This window comes from Dipodomys spectabilis, unplaced genomic scaffold, assembly GCF_019054845.1.
Source record: "Dipodomys spectabilis isolate Male_0828 unplaced genomic scaffold, ASM1905484v1 ptg000219l, whole genome shotgun sequence".
Classification (NCBI taxonomy): Eukaryota; Metazoa; Chordata; class Mammalia; order Rodentia; family Heteromyidae; genus Dipodomys; species Dipodomys spectabilis.
The window spans coordinates 1,154,699-1,172,428 of NW_024870896.1; the positions used below are offsets into that span (position 1 = coordinate 1,154,699).

General features: G+C 51.7%; 1 protein-coding gene across 1 annotated transcript in view; it reads right to left on the reverse strand.

Annotated features, from left to right (window-relative positions):
• Window positions 1-17,730, reverse strand: part of Thsd4 (thrombospondin type 1 domain containing 4) — a 209,618-nt gene that overhangs the window by 6,778 nt on the left and 185,110 nt on the right. Inside the window, exons 9-15 of the mRNA XM_042697388.1 lie at window positions 10,664-10,839; window positions 8,206-8,302; window positions 7,277-7,507; window positions 4,465-4,594; window positions 3,396-3,600; window positions 2,848-3,021; window positions 610-783 (exon numbers count right to left, since the gene is read on the reverse strand). Of these exons, the coding sequence (XP_042553322.1) occupies window positions 610-783; window positions 2,848-3,021; window positions 3,396-3,600; window positions 4,465-4,594; window positions 7,277-7,507; window positions 8,206-8,302; window positions 10,664-10,839 (1,187 nt within the window). The remainder of the gene's footprint in view (window positions 1-609; window positions 784-2,847; window positions 3,022-3,395; window positions 3,601-4,464; window positions 4,595-7,276; window positions 7,508-8,205; window positions 8,303-10,663; window positions 10,840-17,730) is intronic.

Below are 17,730 nucleotides of genomic sequence, written 5' to 3' on the forward strand. Positions count from 1 at the left end.
CAGGGGCCAAGCAACCCTGACGTCTGCTTCCCAAGAAGCTGAGATTACAGGCTGAGCCGCCATACTCAGCTCTCATGCTTTTTTTTTTTTTTTGCCAGTCCTGGAGTTTGAACTCAGGGCCTGGGCACTGTCCCTGAACCTCTCTGTGCTCAAGGCTAGCACTCTACTACTTGAGCCACAGCACCACTTCTGGCTTTTGTCTGTATATGTGGAACTGAGGAATCGAACCCAGGGTTCTATGCATGCCAGGCAAGCACTCTACCACTAAGCCACCTTCCCAGCCCCTAATTGCTTCTGGATTTAAAAAAAAATTTTAAAGTCATTATCAAACAGCCTTCGTTATCAGTTCTGTCTGCATGAAGACACAGAACGAAATCAAGTCACCCGTCACCAGAAGAGCCAGAATCTGCCTCCCAGGGCGATCGTAGGTTCAAGCCACCAACAGGGCCTCTGCCAATCTCTTTGTACACCCCCCCCATCCCCAGAAAGTGGCACACACAGCCTGCTCCCCCCTCCCCTCCCCTTGCTAGCGTTGATGGGATCCAGTCTGCGTCGCCCCTCCACGCAGGCTGAGGCTGCCCAGCGCCTCTCGGCCGGGCCCCTACTCACCTGACTCCAGCTCCCCGAGAACCACTCCACCTTGCCCGTGCAGGGCCCGTGGTCACATGGCGTGGCCTCTGCCGGCCGGTTGTTTCCACAGCCCTCCAGAGGCAGGCTGCTCACGTGGCTGGTCATGCACAGGACGGAGCGAGTGCGTACTCCGGCCCCGCACTCGGCTGAGCACTGTTGAGACAGGAGGGGGGTGTGAGAGGAGCCCGTCCCCCCCAGATGACGTCAAGTACAAACACCACACTGTCCCCCAACCTCCCTGAATATTACGTAACTTTCGTGTGTGTGTGTGTGCTGGTACTGCGGCTGGTGCTTGACCACATGACCCATAGCTCCACTTCCAGCTTTTTGGTGGTGGTTCATTGGAGATGAATCTCACAGCCTTTCCTGCGCAGGCTGGCTTGGAACCTTGACCCTCAGATCTCAGCCTCCAGAGTAGCTGGGATGACAGGCATGAGCCTGTCCCCCCCTCCTCTCATTGGCTCTTGCCTGGATGTGCCATGCTCAGAGGCCTCGTGCAGGCTGGTCCTCTGGCTGAAATGCTGTTCCCTCTCACCAGGAGATGCCAGAGTCCATGGAGGCTCGGCTCCGACACCATCTCTTCTAGTGAAGCTGTCTAGACCGCCCTGGGCAAGGCACTCTTCGTATCTCAGAATCGTCACGGCTCTTAGAATTGTGCTTTCTTCCTCTGTGACCATCCTGACTTTTACCTCCCTCTCTGTTCTCTGTAGAAGGTAGGTTTGTCTAGGACAGGGACTAAGGGATTGTCTGTGAGTCTCTGTGTGCCAGGGACATGTCTCACAGCCATCTCTGCCTCTTTCCCGCGGTGACCCCTGCTTTAACGTTACCCTTTGTACCATAGACAAAGCCAACAGAACTATAAAGAAAGGTGAGAAAAGGAAGGAGACCCTGATCACCCTGTCGCTTTACTAACACCTCCATCTTTGCATGCTGCTGTCTAGTTTTTAAAGATTGTCTCCCAGTGGAAAAAGTCAGAGTGTGATGCCTGCAGAGCAGGGTAGGCCTCCCTCCTCCTCCCCTCCCCCAGCAGGAAGTGCTCAGAGAGGTTCTTGCTTGAAGGCCGCCAGCACCCAGTGCATGGACAAGATCAAAAGCCACAGAGATGATGCAGCTAGGGCGTCACCCAGTGGTGGGGATGAGCATTAATCAAAGACCACTGCCCCCCAGTGGCGAACCCAGGAAGTTCTCTGTCATTCTCATTGCCCTTCTCTGTCTAGCCAGATCTCCGCACTTTATTTTCCTTTGTTAAAGCCCTGGAGACCAGCGACTTCTTTCCTGTGAAAGTCCTCCATCCCACATTAAAAAAATACCACCATCAGGGGCTGGGAAGGTGGCTCAGTGGTAGAGCGCTTGCCTTGCATGCATGAGGCCCTGGGTTTGATTCCTCAGCACCACATAAGCAAAAAGAAAAAAGCCGGGAGTGGTACTGTGACTCAAGTGGTAGAGCACTAGCCTTGAGCTGAAGAGCTGAGGGACAGCGCCCAGGCCCAGAGTTCAGGCCCCACGACCGACAAAACAACAAAAACAAAAAAAATACTACCATCAAATGAAGTTTGTGTGCCTTTCTCCTGTTCAGTACACAGGCTGGAGCCCCGGAGCCCCAGAGGGTGGAGGGCAAATTTTACCTCCGTACAGGCCCACACACCCTTGTACCAGCTAGTGCTGTTGGAGGTCAGAGATATCACCCACATGCACCTGCATGCTGACACCGATGCCCTGCAGCATGACACCCTGCCAGGGCTCCTGTGGGCCTTGTCTCCACACTGTAGCACCCTTACATTTTGTTCTTCTCATCTCCACACTGTGCTACCAGTGCACGCCTGCTGCCATACCTGCCATCCCAGCTACGCCGGAAGTGCAAACAGGAGGATCACAGTCCTCACAGCTAGCGCTGGCACCAGATCCTATTTTTATTTTGTGGAAAAAATTAACCAAAGCCAAAAGGGCTAAGGGTGAGGTACAAGCGGCCAAGCACCTGCCTAGCTAGTGCCAGTTCCCCAGTACTGCCAGGAAAACACAAGGAAAGGCAGGTCGAGTGGAGGAAAGCTCCAAGGCTACCACTGACTTTGTGTTTGGCCCTGAGTGATGGCTAGGCCTGAACTCTGAACCTCACCTGAGGTGACACTTGGCCATCACTGAGGGTTGGAAGGCGGCCGCCTGGGAGGCCTCGGTCTGTCTGCGGAGACACAGGGAGCGTGGGGACACGGGGACACTCACCCTCTCGCTCCACTCGGTGAGGAACCAGCTCCTGGCACAGGGGCCCGCGTCGCAGTTCTCGATGTCGCCCGGCCGCACCTTCATGTTGCACTCCTCATCATCCACCACGTCCCCGAGGTTGCTTACACACCTCACCACGCGGGTCCTCTGCCCCACCCCGCAGGGCACGGAGCACTAGAGCACACAAGCTTGGGTCAGTGCCCTGTCCCCAGCAGGTGACAGACCCTGCATAGTGACCTGGGGGCAAGGAGGGGGGGGGGGGATCCGAGTCCTAGGAAACACCCCAACCCATTTCTCTCAGGCCTCTTGCATGGAACCTTCCCCGTGCCTCCGTTTACCCATCTAGAAACGGAAAGAGCAAAATGGGGAGGAGCTGGCTCTGCTGGTGAGGTCCGAAGGCCTGGGAGCCCACAGTGCCCCCTTGTGGAAATGGTGGGTGGTGCACATGAGCAAGCGAATGCACTCTGCGGTGTGTGGGCACCCTGTGTTGCCCCCACCCCGGGGTGCCCTGAGGACTGTCCCCCTTGGCTGAGGCTGGAGGGACCCACCGAGCTCCAGTCGGTCCTGATCTGCCACTCGCTGCAGATCTTGAGCTGGCAGGTGCTGGTGGTCTCTGGCTTCTCCAGGTGCTGGCAGCGGTAGGGCTGCACCGTGAGGCTGCGGTTGGCGTACACCTGGCGGCACAGCACCTGGCGGTGCTGCAGGCCCAGGCCGCAGGTCTTGCTGCACTCCGACCACTCGCCGATGTCCCAGCTGGCCAGGCACCAGGGTGAGAGGGACAGAGCCTGGGTCAGCAGGGGGGGTCATGGCCGGCTGCCGAACCCCCATTCTCTCCTGCTTGCTTCCATTCTCCAAAGAGCAGGTTGGCTGTCTGAGCAGCCACCAGGTCCCATGCTTGGCTGAGAGGCAGATGGTTTGCCAAGCAGCCCGCCTTCCCTCCCTCCCTCCCTCTCATCCTCCTTCCCATCTTCCCTCCCTCCCTCCCTCCCTCCCGCCTCCCTCTCTTCTTTCCTCTTTTTTTTTTTTTTGCCAGTCCTGGGGCTTGAACTCAGGGCCTGGGCACTGTCCCTAAGCTTCATTTGCTCAAGGCTAGTGCCATACCACTTGAGCCACAGTGCCACTTCCGGCTTTTTCTGTTTTATGTGGTACTGAGGAGTCGAACCTAGGGCTTCATGCACGTTAGACAAGCACTCTACCACTAAGCCACATCCCCAGCCCCCCTTCCTCCTTTCTCCTCTCCCCTCTCCTCTTTTCTCCTCTCCTCCCCTTCCCACTTCTTTCTCCTCCCCCCCCACCCTCAGAATTTGCTCTCTGTCACTTGAGCCACATCTCCAGGCCATAGTCCTATGTTTCTAAACCACATTTGGACTGGTTGAGAAACCCGCTCGTGGGACTGGGAAGGTGGCTCAGTGGTAGAGCGCTTGCCTTGCATGCATGAGGCCCTGGGTTCGATTCCTCAGCACCACATAAGCAGAAAAACCTGGAAGTGGCGCTGTGACTCAAGGGGTAGAGCGCTCGCCTTGAGGAAGAGCTGAGGGACAGCGCCCAGGCCCAGAGTTTAGACCCCATGACCGCCCCCCCCCAGAGACCCGCCCATGGCTGCCATGAGGGTCTTACAAGGCAGGGCAGGGGGAGAGGCTGCAGGGCTCCTCCCCGGGGGTCGGCTTCATGCTCGAGTCGCAGTAGCTCTCAGGAACCTCTTCGTGGGTGTTTCTGTGCACGCAGCGGAACACGGGGTACTGTGAGCCTATAGAGACAATGACAGCCATGAGGACCGGACAGGGACAGCCGCAAGGCCAGCCCTGGGCCCTGGAAAGTTAGGCTATGCCAGCACAGCCAGGAGGCCGCCCCTCTCCAGTCCTCCACCTGTGCACCAGCAAGCACCCCCCCCCCCCCATCCCATGGCTGCGGTCTCTTGTGGACAGGCTTTGGACATGTGCAGAGCGTGCTTCATAAAGACCAGTTCCTCAGGCGTTTGAGAGCACAAAAGTGATCACCAGATGGAGTGCGATGAGCTCACACAGGCCGTGGGATGTAGGTTACAGTGTGTGCCTGTCCAGATGGCTAAATTAGAATCAAAGTGCCTGCCCGGCAAACTGGTCTGCTATGACTGGGTGACAGGCTGAGGAAAGAAGATTCTGGAACAGCCAGAGGAGAAGCTGCCTTCCCCTTTGGAATGGACTTGATACCTTTCTCTGCCATCAGCGCACTTACTCCGTGGTATTTCGGTTATCCGAGAACAGTATCTACAGGGCAGGAGTAATTCCTACTCATTCCTGGGACCCTACTGCTTGGCAAGTAGGGTACTTAACACAAGTTTGTGGAATGAATATTTATCAGAGGTTTAGTACTTTGCTAAAATCAATAACTGCATCAGGTTTTTGTATATATATGCATAGCCGAGTCTCCTTGGCTTAATAAGGAGAGATCTATGTTGGGTTAAAAAGCCCAGTGTAGTGGAATTTCATTAATTCTCGTTTTCCTCCTATTCTCTACTGCCCCCTGCTGGCAGTACTTGGGTCAAACTAGTGGGCACTGAAGACGTTAGGGGACCTTCTTTCTCCCAGGTCCCAGTCTATCCCATAGCGGAGGCTGGTTCAGCGCCTGCTAGGAGGAGCCCATGTTGATTTCCAAACTCTGTTCATCTGCTGCATACTGCCTGGCATCTATTTTCTGGAACTCAGACTTGCCACCATTTCAACTGTAATGTGAAGATTCTCCATCTACGTGGGTGGCCCTTGTGCCATCAAAAGAGGGACTCTAAGCAGGGAGCATTCGCCTACCTTTGCAGCTAGGAATCTGGACATGCGCAGAGCATGCAGGGCTGTGAGTGGAAAAGTCAGCCCCGCAGTGGCCCAGCAGGAAGGGATGATCTACCTCAAGAAGCTGGTTCTAATCCCTTAGTGGCTGGTTCACCAGTGCTTCACCAGACACTGCGAACTATCTTCTTCTTTTCTATCACAACTCGGCAAAATGTGCTTAATGTTTGTTGAAGTTAATTAAAAAAAAACCCCAACAAACTCTCTTAGGGAAAGGAAGGCGATATGGAGCTGAGCAAAATGGAAACTGTACAATCGTGGCTTCTTATTCATTTTTACAGTCGGTACTGTTTTTGATTGAAATGATAATCTGGCTTAATTGGCATGTTATTTTTAAACAAGAGTTTCACATCCAACAGGCATTTGATTTTTCCCTGGGAAAGTTTCGGGAAGTTGGGTCCACAAAATCTCCCCATCCACACTCGAAGAGAGTGCATCAAACATGAGCCAGGTTAAAGCAAGAAAGCCGCCGGGTGAGCACTGGTGGCTCACATCTGTAATCCTAGCTACTCAGGAGGCTGAGATCTGAGGGTCCCGGCTCAAAGCCAGCCTAAGCAGGAAAATCTGTGAGACTCTTATCTCCAATGAACTACCAGAAAATGGGATGTGGAGGTGTGGCTTAAGTGGTAGAGTGCTAGCCTTGAGGAAGAAGAGCTCAGGGACAGCGCCCAGATCCCGAGTTCAAGCCCTATGACCGACCAAAAAATAACTAAATAAAGCAAGAAAGCCTCAAGTCCTCAAGTTATCAAGTCAATAGGTCTGTGGGAGGAGCATGGGGGTTGGGGTCCCCCATTCCCCTTATTCTCAAATGAATAAATGCTCTTACAAAAAAAAGACAAGAACTTTAGAAGCAGCTGCAAGACATTTTTTTTTCAGCTCCTAATTATGTCCAAGGGTCCAAATTTCTTCCAGATCCAAGTCTCGAAGAACAGAAAAGAAAAAGAAAAAATTAAAAAAAAAAAAAAGGAAATCATCTCCAAACCAATGAGTGTGCTGTAGCACATGGCTTCCCAGTTAGCCGAGGAGCTAGAAGCTTCTGGAAGAGCTGAGCCAGGGGATAAGGGTGGAAGTTTCTGGAAGAGCTGTGTCAGGAGATAACTAGTCTCCACAAAGTGGGGGGAAGTTAGAACCACATGGTTCTTGGGGGATACCGAGTCACCCTGATGCAGAAGCAGCAGCATCTTCCCACCCAGGGGTGTTCAGTGATTCCTGCTTCAAGGTGTGAGGCCTGGGCTGGAGAGTCAGTTTGATCTTGGGGTGTTTGGGGGAGCCACGGCCACGTGGGAGCTGCACACTTGTATGACCTGCTCCTGGGAAAAAGCCCTGGGCACCATGGCCTGGGTGCGCGTCTCTGTTGGACAGTGCTGGCCGAGCCAAGTGCCTTCTGGTCCGGCTCTCCCTGAGGGGACCCTGGGGGGGGCCTCGTTTCTCCTGGATCCCCTGTGATTCTGCATCTTGTGATAAGAAGGGGCCTGAGCACCATGGCATTCTGAATCTGTGAGGCCCTCTGTGGAGCCTGGGGGCCACCTCGGGGACCCCACCAAGCGTCCCCCAGGAAGCCAGCCATGCGTCCCCAGATGCCCCGGGCTGCCCCTGCCATGCAGACTCACCTTTCCCGCAGGTGGCCGAGCACTCCGTGGTCCCCAGCTGCTTCCAGTTGTAATTCCGGTTCCGCCTGGCCACGCTGTCCGGATGCCTGGCGGGGAAGGGCTGCGCCGACTCGGGGGAGAACACGTCCGGTGTGGCCCCCCCCAAGACCTCCTTCTCCTCCTCCTCCTCTTCCTCTCCTCCATCCTCCTGGCTCCTCCCCTCTATCTCCGGCCGGCCAGGGAAAGACTCCCCTAGGATGCCAGGACACATACAAGCTCGTGGGATGGAAAGAGGAAATGGCTTCACCCTAAGAGGTCATTTCCACAGCACGCAAGTCGATAAGATTTAAAATAAGTAGACAGTTGTTTTGCTCATATTCAGAACATCAGTATATTAAAAAACGACAACCACCACCAAAACAACAAAACAGTAAGATCTGGGAGCTAATGGTTCCTGCCTGGAATCTTAGCTAATTCGGAGGCTGAGCAGGGGAGGATCTCAGTGGGAGGCTGATCCAGGTACACGCAGCGGCACAGAGAGAGCCTTTTCAGGCATAAGGCGGCAGAGTGTCTTGCTCTGAGCCACTAGGTGAGAGGAAATTTCTAGAGCAGCATTAGGAAACCAGCACGGATACTGAGTGAGGGGTGAAGGCAGACCGGAGGCTTGCTTTGGTTTTCCGTCAGTGAGACTCAGACAAATGGGGAGGCGTGCTCTGAGGTAAGTCCATGAGCTGGAGAGATGTTTTCCTGAGCTTTCTCTGCAGTGAGAGGCGGAGAGTAGAAGCACAAGAAAAGGAGGAAGAGGAGGCGAAGGAGAAAGAGGAGGAGGAGGTGGAGGAGGAAGAGGAGGAGGAGGAGGAGGAAGAAGAGGAGGAGGAGGAGGAGGAGGAGGAGGAGGAGGAGGAGGAGGCGGCAGGCTTAAAGAAGAAGTGACTTAGAGGTGGTTTTACCTGGTCTCCTGGGAGGCGGGGCCCGGGGGCTGAGGGCGTTGGTGCCCATGATCACGTACTCGTAGCGCACGCCCGGGTTGGGCTGCTGGTGTATCATCTAGAACACACAAATGCACGTGCGTGGTTGCCCACAGTGCATGCATAAGCGCCACAATGGCACACCCTTGGCACTGGGGTCCAAGGAGACCTGCACACGCTCCGGAACGCTGATGCCCTAAAGATACGACGTCCCCTTTCATAAATCTCCATTTCCACCTGGCCACTTCTATTAAGCACATTCTCTCTCTCTCTCTCTCTGTCTCTGTCTCTGTCTCTCTCTCTCTCTCTCTCTCTCTCTCTCTCGGTGTAAGTGCTGGTTCTGGGTGCTCTCCCTGAGCTTTGTGGCTCAAGGCTGGCTGGCACTCTACCACTTGAACCAAAGCTCCACTTCTGGTTTTTGTTTTGTTTTTGGTGGTGCATTGGAGATCAGAGTCTCATGGACTTTCCTGCCTGGGCTGGCTTTGAACGGAGATCCTCAGGTCTCAGTTTCCTGAAGAGCTAGGTTTACAGATGTGAGCCACGGGAGGCCACCCAGTGTGCGAATGTATAATCTTGAATCAGAAGGAAATTAGGACAAGCGTGAAGAGTTCATCAAGTTCCTGGTGGGAAGGACAGGAGCAATGGGAGCAGAACCTGTGTGCAGATCTCCCGTGCAGATGGATGCAAGCAAGGCTCAGAGCAGCACTCTGCGGTCATACTGTCTCATTGAGATAACAATGTTTCCATTGCAGGGACTCCATACGAACACTAGGGGGCGCGACAGCCATGCAGACAAGGGGAGCCCCCAGCAGGACTGGCCTGGAACTTCATTGTCCTTTAGTGTCCTGGCTGGGCCTGGGAGGTGCGCTCAGGTCTGCCCCAGGCCGGCTCTCTGAGCCTTACCTGCTTTCATGTATGGAAAACAGGAGGAACACAAAGAGATAGGGTCAGGGTTAGGGACACAGGGACAAGAGAAGCCAAGTCTCCCTGGATGGCAGGAGGTACCTGGGCCCGGGCAAGTCAACCCTGGCTCTGAGACCATGAGAAATACACCCACGTCAACCAATCAAGAGGACAGGCAACAAACAAAACCCAACCCACAGACAACAGAATAGAAGACATGAAAAATAAACACCACCCCAGATTAACTCCAACGAGAGTTCCTGGGCCATTCACCCATGAGGAAAGGCACAGAAGGGCTGTGAAGCTGGGGGAAAAAAAATGATCGCAAAGAAAGCGGCTTGTGTTTTCAGTCTGATCACACACGCCAAGTGTCACGTAGACATGCCGGCACACACACGCATGGGTGAGTGCATTCTTTTTAGCCACACACGATTGTAAACCTTTATTTCTTGTCATTTCTGTATTTCCTGAACTTTCCAGAAGGCTGGGATCCAGTGATTTCTTTCTTTCTTTCTTTCTTTCTTTCTCTTTCTATAAGGACCTTCTCCCCAGCCCCCTCTCCTCCACCTTTTTTCTTTGAATTCTGGGCAACTTCATATTTTGATCTTCTGTAAATCACATATTTTGCCTTCTGTGAGGTACGGAAGTTCTGGAATGTGGCTTGGTATTGTTGCTTTACGGCCTTATCTGGAATCTTCTAGAACCCCTGGTCCTCCATTTGCCTTCATGGAGTTTGAAGAGGGCTAGAAGCTAGAACTGGCATTCTGATTTGCTTCCTTTTGCCACAAAAAGAACACAGGACAAGGGCGCTGGTGGCTCATGCCTGTAATCCTAGCTACTCAGGAGGCTGAGATCTGAGGATCATAGTTCAAAGCCAGCCCAGGCAGGAAAGTCAGTGAGACTCTTATCTCCAATGAACCACCAGAAAATGGGAGGTGGTGCTGTGGCTCAAATTTGTGGAGCATTAGCCTTGAGCAAAAAGAGCGCAGGGACAGGGCCCAGACCCTGAGTTCAAAACCCTACGACCAACAAAAAAAGAAAAAAATAACATGGGATGATTAGCACGAACTGCCATGTACCTGGAGGAGAGCCAGTTCATGAAATAAAGGCCATGTCTGCCTCTGATTTGCTTTACCCAGTACAACTGGTTTTAGGGGTCAGGAAACTCGGAGGTGGAATAAGCATCTGGTGGCACTGAAGGTTTGTAGGTGAATGGCAAACAAGAGAACCAAGCATGGAAGCCAAGCCGGGAAGTGGAGGTCAGACAGGCTGTGTGTGAAAGGCGGTGTGGAGCCCCGATTGCCTGCTCATGTTCTCTCCTCAGAAGCACCAGGGCACAACCTCCAGAGAACAGTCCAGAAAGATCCCAGCTCACCCCCCCCCCCCCCCCCCACTGCACATCTGGGATCTGATCACAACTCCCACACACATGCACATCCAGGGTCTGACCCCAACTCTCTCTCTCACACTCACACACACACACACACACACACACACACACACATCCAGGATCTCATTAGAGTGGATCCCAACTCACATATACATCCAGGATCTCATTGGTGGGACCTTCAGCCAGAAAGGACTCCCCCGCTGTGCTGGAGATCTCGTTTGGCCTCTTGTAGGTGAACATGGTCCCTCCACCCTCATAGCGCCCGGGCCGGTCAATTGCCCAGTTCCCATTGATGATGGAGCGGCCAGAGCGACTCCGCAGCGCTGGAGAGGAAAGGAGACAGGCCCTCGGTTAGCCCAGGGTGGGTGTGTCAACGGGCCAACTCCCTACCCCGGGTGCTGGCTCTGTCCCTCCCTGCATGTCCGCCGTAACCCGCTGTGAGTGTGCCAGGCACAGAGCCGGGCCTCTGGGTCACAGTGACCCCATCATCTGATCAGGAGTGCACCCTCTCAGCTCCTCCAACCCCGTCCAGTCCCTGTGGATGTAGACATGGTTGTCATGAAGAGGAGCGGTTGGGAGAAAGCCCAATCAGAGGGAAGGACAGGAGTTAGCTGAGGAAAGGAATTGACGTTTCCTTGTGGTACTAAGGAAACCCTAGGTCCTGTCCTCCACTGACAGGCTGAATCTGGCCCATAAATAGGCTCAGACTTTTTTGTTTTTTGTCAGTCATGGGGCTTGAACTCTGGGCCTGGGTGAGCCGGTGGCTCATGCCTGTAATCCTAGCTACTCAGGAGGCTGAGACCTGAGGATCGTGGTTCAAAGTCAGCCTGGGCAGGAAAGTCTGTGAGACTCTTATCTCTAATGAACCACCAGAAAACCGGAAGTGGAGCTCAGAGTGGTAGAGCGCTTGCCTTGAGCTGAAGAGCTGAGGGACAGCGCCCAGGCTCAGAGTTCAAGCCCCACAACTGACCAAAAAAAAAAAAAAAAATCTTAAAGACACTTTCAGCAATATTTTTTGATGGACTTCCCCAGACCAGGCCTACGTAGACAGAAGTACACTCCACCTGCGATGGCTGGTTGCCATGGCTAGTGGGAGTGTACTGCTGGAGGACTTCGGTATGCCTGCACGTATGTGTATATGAGCACAGCACACAAGGCATACATGTACACACACATGTGCATGAATGCGTGTATACCATGAGTGCATGGATGTGCGCATACAGATATGAACACATATATGCAACCTATTCGTGCATGTATGTCTGCACGTGCATCTGTATTTGTCTTTAAGTAGTTGTACGAAGGATTTTAATCCAACATGTCAGTTTATGGGTTTGTGAATTCTTAGTTCTATGTGTGGCAGCAGTTACATACATATACACACATGCCCACACACATGCATGCATGCACACTATGCACACATGTATAAATGCTTGCACACATGCACGCACAGATATGCACATGCACATGCATGCCCACATGCACATCACACGAGACAGTGGCAATCGATCTCATGCTGGGTCTCTTTCTGAACAGCTGAGGGGTGACTTATTCTCTTCCTTTGGGTTCTGCCTTGCCTTTACCCTAAGCTAATCTCCTCCAGGACATCACACCTCCAACCCTTCCATCTCCAAGCTGGACCTCAGCTTTCTATCTGCCTCCCCCTCCCCTCCCCCACCCACCTCAATGCCTTTGGGTTCGTGTCTCTCTGTCTGTCTGTCTGTACTTAGGTACAGTATTTATTTGCTTATTTTAGTGCCGAAAACAGACAGACCAAGTTTGGAAGTGAAACAAAAGCAGGGAAGCCAGTCTCTCTGTGGAAGGTGGGGAGCCCACGGAGATGGGGGGGCATAGGAGCCTCTTGGGGGGCAGGGCCTGCTCAGCCCTCCTCCCCTAGGCTTTCTTTCATTGTTGGAGCAGGGGCCCAGAGAATTATGGGAGGGGTTCCCTTGTTTTCAATTCTCCCAAGATCCCACATCAGACTTTCACCTCCCCTATTTCACGGACCGGATAGACACAAGACGGTATTAGTAGAAGAACAAGAAACTGGTCTATTCCTGGGACCAGGCCTGCTTCTAGCTGGACTGGTCATCCCCCAGTGGCCCACCTCCTGGACTCACTGATCACAAGAGGCATTTCATCTGCTGTATTTGTATCTATAGACAGGACAAAAGCTTTTAGCCAGGCTCAGGAGGATTGCTACAGAGCAAAGCTCTGAAGAAAAGGAATTGCTTCACTGTTTCAAAAAAATTTATTTTTACTCCTTACAAGATGAGGAAGAGAGCACTCTTTTTTTTTGGGGGGGGGGTGTCTTGAACTCAGGGTCTAGTGCTGTCACTTGGCTTTTTCTCTTCAGGTTGATATCCTACCACTTGAACCACACCTCTACTTCCAGTTTTTTGGTGGTTAATGGGAGATAAGGGTCTTACGGACTTTTCTCCCTAGGCTGGCTTCTAACCTCAATCCTCAGATCCCAGCCTCCTGAGTAGCTAGGATGACAGGCATGAGCCACAATGCCTGGCTGAGAACTAGAGTCTAAAGTCTCCAAGAATATGTCTTGCACAACACTCTAGTTATTCTCAAACACTGCAAAGTACCATATGGGAAGAAAGAGGGCATGAAATTGTTCTTATTTGAAAGACATTTGTTTGGGAAAATGCTGTGTTCTCCAAGCAAAATGTTAGCTTGCTTGGTTAGAAGTTAATTACAGTATTTATTGCTTAAAGCCAGCCTGGAATTTTGGCTTGAATTCTTCCACGGCTATGACTCAGGGGGGAAATTACCTATTCAACTCAAGGCCAGTAAGCTAAATGTTGATCTGATAATTACTTGTTTTGAAAGAGCCCAAGAGATAAGCAATAAAACGGTGGCTTTCAATCCAGGAACATTATTGTGGTCATAAGATGCAGCAGGAGTGATTGTTACTGAGATCAGAACTGAAGGAAGAAATAATTTACAAGAATAAAGAGGCTGGTCACCTTGGTTCTCCAATTAATAATGCCTTTGTTCTTTTGATATCTCTGACATTTACATGCTGGTTTAATTAAAATACTTGCAGGTTGAAGTCCAGTGTAAGCAGAGAAATCATGCATTTTATATGTGGCATCCACGACTTGGGCTTTATCATTCTCGCCTGTGTTTAAAAGCAAACACTAAGCTGGGCACTGGTGGCTCATGCCTGTCATCCTAGCTACTCAGGAGGCTGAGATCTGAGGATCGAGGTTCAAAGCCAGCCAGGGCAGGAAAGTCCGTGAGACTCTTATCTCCAATAAACCACCAGAAAACAGGAAGTGGTGCTATGGCTCAAGTGGTAGAGTGCTAGTCTCCTTGATGCGTTGGTTTTCCCGAGGGCTTTGATCCAGGCCTTTGCTTTCCTTCCTCCACACTCCTGACCATTGATCTTTCAATGTCCACCCCAGGAGACCCTCTGGACTGACCGTCCACCCTTAGCTGATATCTTGAATGCCCCTCACCTACATCTTCAAGATCGCACTCCATCAAGCCCAGGTTCTTTCTCTCCCCCAACCCCCCTTCTCACATCTGTCTCTCTTTACCACTCCTCTCCACCCCCAAGAAACCTTAAAAGGAAAAGAAGAAAAGCATTTTGTCTCAATCCTGACCTCCCTAGTCTCCCTCCTCCTTTTGCTGTTAAACCTCCTGCTAACACTTACTCTAGCTGCCTGACACCTGCCAGGCCCTGGGGAATGCTGGAGTTGCTGGAAGGGGACCGACTCCCTCCTTCCCTCCCTCCCTCTTGCCCTCCCATCCTTTCCCCCTCCCATCCTCCCTCCCTCCCTGCCTCTTCTATTGGGGTATTGGAGATTGAACTCCAGAGCTTCAAGATTGCTAAGCAATCACTTTATCATCTGAAGCACCTCCTCCCCCCCAGCCCTTTAGTGAGTATTTTGTTTTTGAGGGTTTCAGTAACTTTGCCTGGCCTGACCTTGAAGTAGAGATCTTCCTGCCTCTTCAGTGGCTGGAGTTATAGGTATGCTTGGTGGAGAACTGAAGCTTCTTAAACTGGGTAAAACTTTACAAACTTTAAGAAACTTAAGCCGGGCACCGATGGCTCACGCCTGTAATCCTAGCTACTCAGGAGGCTGAGATCTGAGGATTGCATGGTTCAAAGCCAGCCCAGGCAGGAAAGTCAGTGAGACTCTTATCTCCAATGAACCACCAGAAAACTGGAAGTGATGCTGTGGCTCAAGTGGTAGAGCACTTGCCTTGAGCTGAAGAGCTGAAGGACAGCGCCCAGGCCCAGCGTTCAAGCCCCATGACCACCACCACTACCACCACCACCAACATAAAAACAACAACTTGGTATTCAATATTGGCTGAAATGTGCCAAGTTGTCTGTCTCTTGCCAGAGAGCCCTGACAAGGGAGAAACTGAGGATTCTCTAGGGATTTGAACTTTCTTCACAGACCTTAGCACATAGAGGGTCCTCAGGTCTAGGCCCCACAGATGGCCTGGGCACTGGGTCTCATGCTGGACACATAGACCCAGGGAGGGGACGTGTTTCCCTGTCCTCTCCACTGCCCATGGGGTGTGAGAACCAAGGAAGCCAATTGGGCCTGAAGGACCGGTCAGGTGTGCATCAGCATGGAGCCGGAGGCCCCGGGGCTCTGAAGATGTGGGTGATGCCTGTCCCCCATTGCTGGGTGCCCCGGGTCCTCCTCACTCACAAGTTCTTCCCTTCTACCTCAGGCCTCTCCCCAGGAGGCTGAGATCTGAGGATTAGGGTTTGAAGCCAGCCGGGGTAGAAGGACAAGACTCTTGTCAGCAATTAACCACCAAAAAGCCAGAAGTGGAGCCATGGCTCATGTGGTAGAGCACCATTTTTGAGTGAAAAAGTCAAGCAAGTGTGTAAGGGACCTGATACAAGCTTATCCCCAAGAACTGCTGATGTCAGGCTTCTGGTTGAAGTTTTCTAGAACCTTCCATTCTGTTGTTAATGATGAAGACACCAATTTACATTTCCTTCTTCAGTAGCTCCATCTCCTTTCTCCATCCACTCCCAGGTTTTGTTTCCTGGGTAATGGCTCCCCCGCAGGTGTGAGGTGATTGCCAGCCATGTATTAAATTGTGTGGGCTCCTTACACGCTTTGGATATTTCCCCTGACCAGATCTTCGCTTCACCATGATTTTCTCTAGGTTCACATTCATTTTGTTGAGTGTTTCCCTTGGTATGTGTATGCTTTTTAGTTTGGGCTAACCCTACTCATCCATTTTTGCTCCTGGTGTTTGTATTTCTGGGGCCATGTTTGACTTTGTCTCAAGGCCAATGTCAAGGAGCTTTTCCCCCCATCTATGTTTTCTTCTAGGAATTTTGTGGTTTCGTGTCTCACATTTCGGTTTTTAGTTCACTTTGAGTTGGCTCTTTTGTATGGTATAAGATAAGGCTCCCATTTCATTCTTTCCTCCTTGCCTGTGAATATTTGACTCTTATTATTTTTTTAAGAAGAGAGACAATAATAGACACTAAAGGCTTAAGAACACTATTAAATACCGAAATAAAATATTTGCACAAACCTTGCTTTGAAAGGTGGAAAGAAGTAATGGACCCGAGGCCATAATATGAGATGTGAGATATTCATATCCCCAGCTATGAACATTTCGAAATACCTAGCTTTTCTGTTCCCCAAAGAAAACATTTCCCAACCGGGGCTTGGGTAAAGTTTCTCAAGCATCTGTAGTTGCCAGCGCCATCTTGAATCCTGTGAGCCTGGCAAAGTGGACAATTCAAGTGAATGGGAGGAACTGGCCAGGACCGGACAGCTCTTCTTCCTCTCACAGCTCTTGGCCTTCCTCATTCCCCTCCCCCAACCTTCCGGTCCCATCTCCTACCCATCCTGAGGTTATCCTTTGTTCTCCAAGGTTCCAGGCATGGCATCCACAAGACTTCTAGAACATTCTATGCTCTCACCCCACTGAGTTCCAGACACCTGCCCGCCCTCTGCCCCCCTCTACTCTTCCAGCTCTGAGGGTAGCTCATGGTGCCTAGCTGGGTGGCACCAGGAATTGACTAGCACCCAAAGCTTTACAGTGTGTGTGCATGGCCCTGCCAGCCTGTGGGCACAGAGGAAAAGCTCAAGTACAAGGCAAGCTGGTTACTAAGGAGGGTGAATCACTAGCCCGGAGCCCCAGTGCACATATGATATCAGACACAGACCAGAGGCTTGTGAAAGGTTAGCTGTGAGGGCTGGGGATGCACAGCAAGGAGAGAGAAAGATAAGAAACACTTGGTGGAGGGCTTCTAGCACTGGTGGGATTCTAGATCTCTCTCCTGTACTAACTCAGTGGGCCTGAACACTTGTTCCATGGGAATTCAGAACCAAGAATGGGACTTGAACTCAAGAGGCACAAAAGGTGCCCATGGCCCATCCCTGTAGTCCCAGCAACTTGGGAGGCTGAGATATGAGGATTGCGGTTTAAAGCCAATTCGGGCAGAGAAGTCTGTGAGACTCCTAGCTTCAATAAACCAGCAAAAAACAGGAAGTAGAGGCAAGGCTCAAGTGGTAGAACACCAGCCTTGAGTGAAAAAGCCAAGAGAGAATGCCAGGTCCTGAGCTTGAGTTCCATGATTGGTGTACACAGTGCATGCGCGCGCGCGCGCACACACACACACACACACACACACACACACACACACACACAAGAGATGCAGAAAAAAGGCTTAAGGGACTAGGGAATTACCTGCACAGGTATTTCTCTTTTTGTTGTTGTTGTTGTTGGTCATGGGGCTTGAACCTGGGGCCTGGGCGCTGTCCCTGAGCTCTTCAGCTCAAGGCTAGTGCTCTACCACTTTGAGCCACAGCACCACTTCCTGTGTTCTGGTGGTTCATTGGAGAATGAAGAGTCTCACAGACTTTCCTGCCTGTGCTGGCTTTGAACTGAGATCCTCAGATCCCAGACTCCTGAGTAGCTAGGATTACAGATATGAGCCACTGGCACCTGGCCACAGGAGAGTCTTTAAGTCTCTATGTCCCTCTATGTCCCTTGGCCTCATGACCAAGGTGGTCTCCTGGCTGCCAGGTACAACCTGGCTCTGGGAAGATGCTACATCCATAGGGCCCTGGGTCCTAATCATTTGCACTACTTTTTGGGGGGGAACCTGTAATTGTGAGCTGTTTTCTTTTTAACGGTTCACTTGTTTAAGCACATATTTCTTAATTAAAACTGAAATAATACAGTATTATTCCTCCCCACTGTCT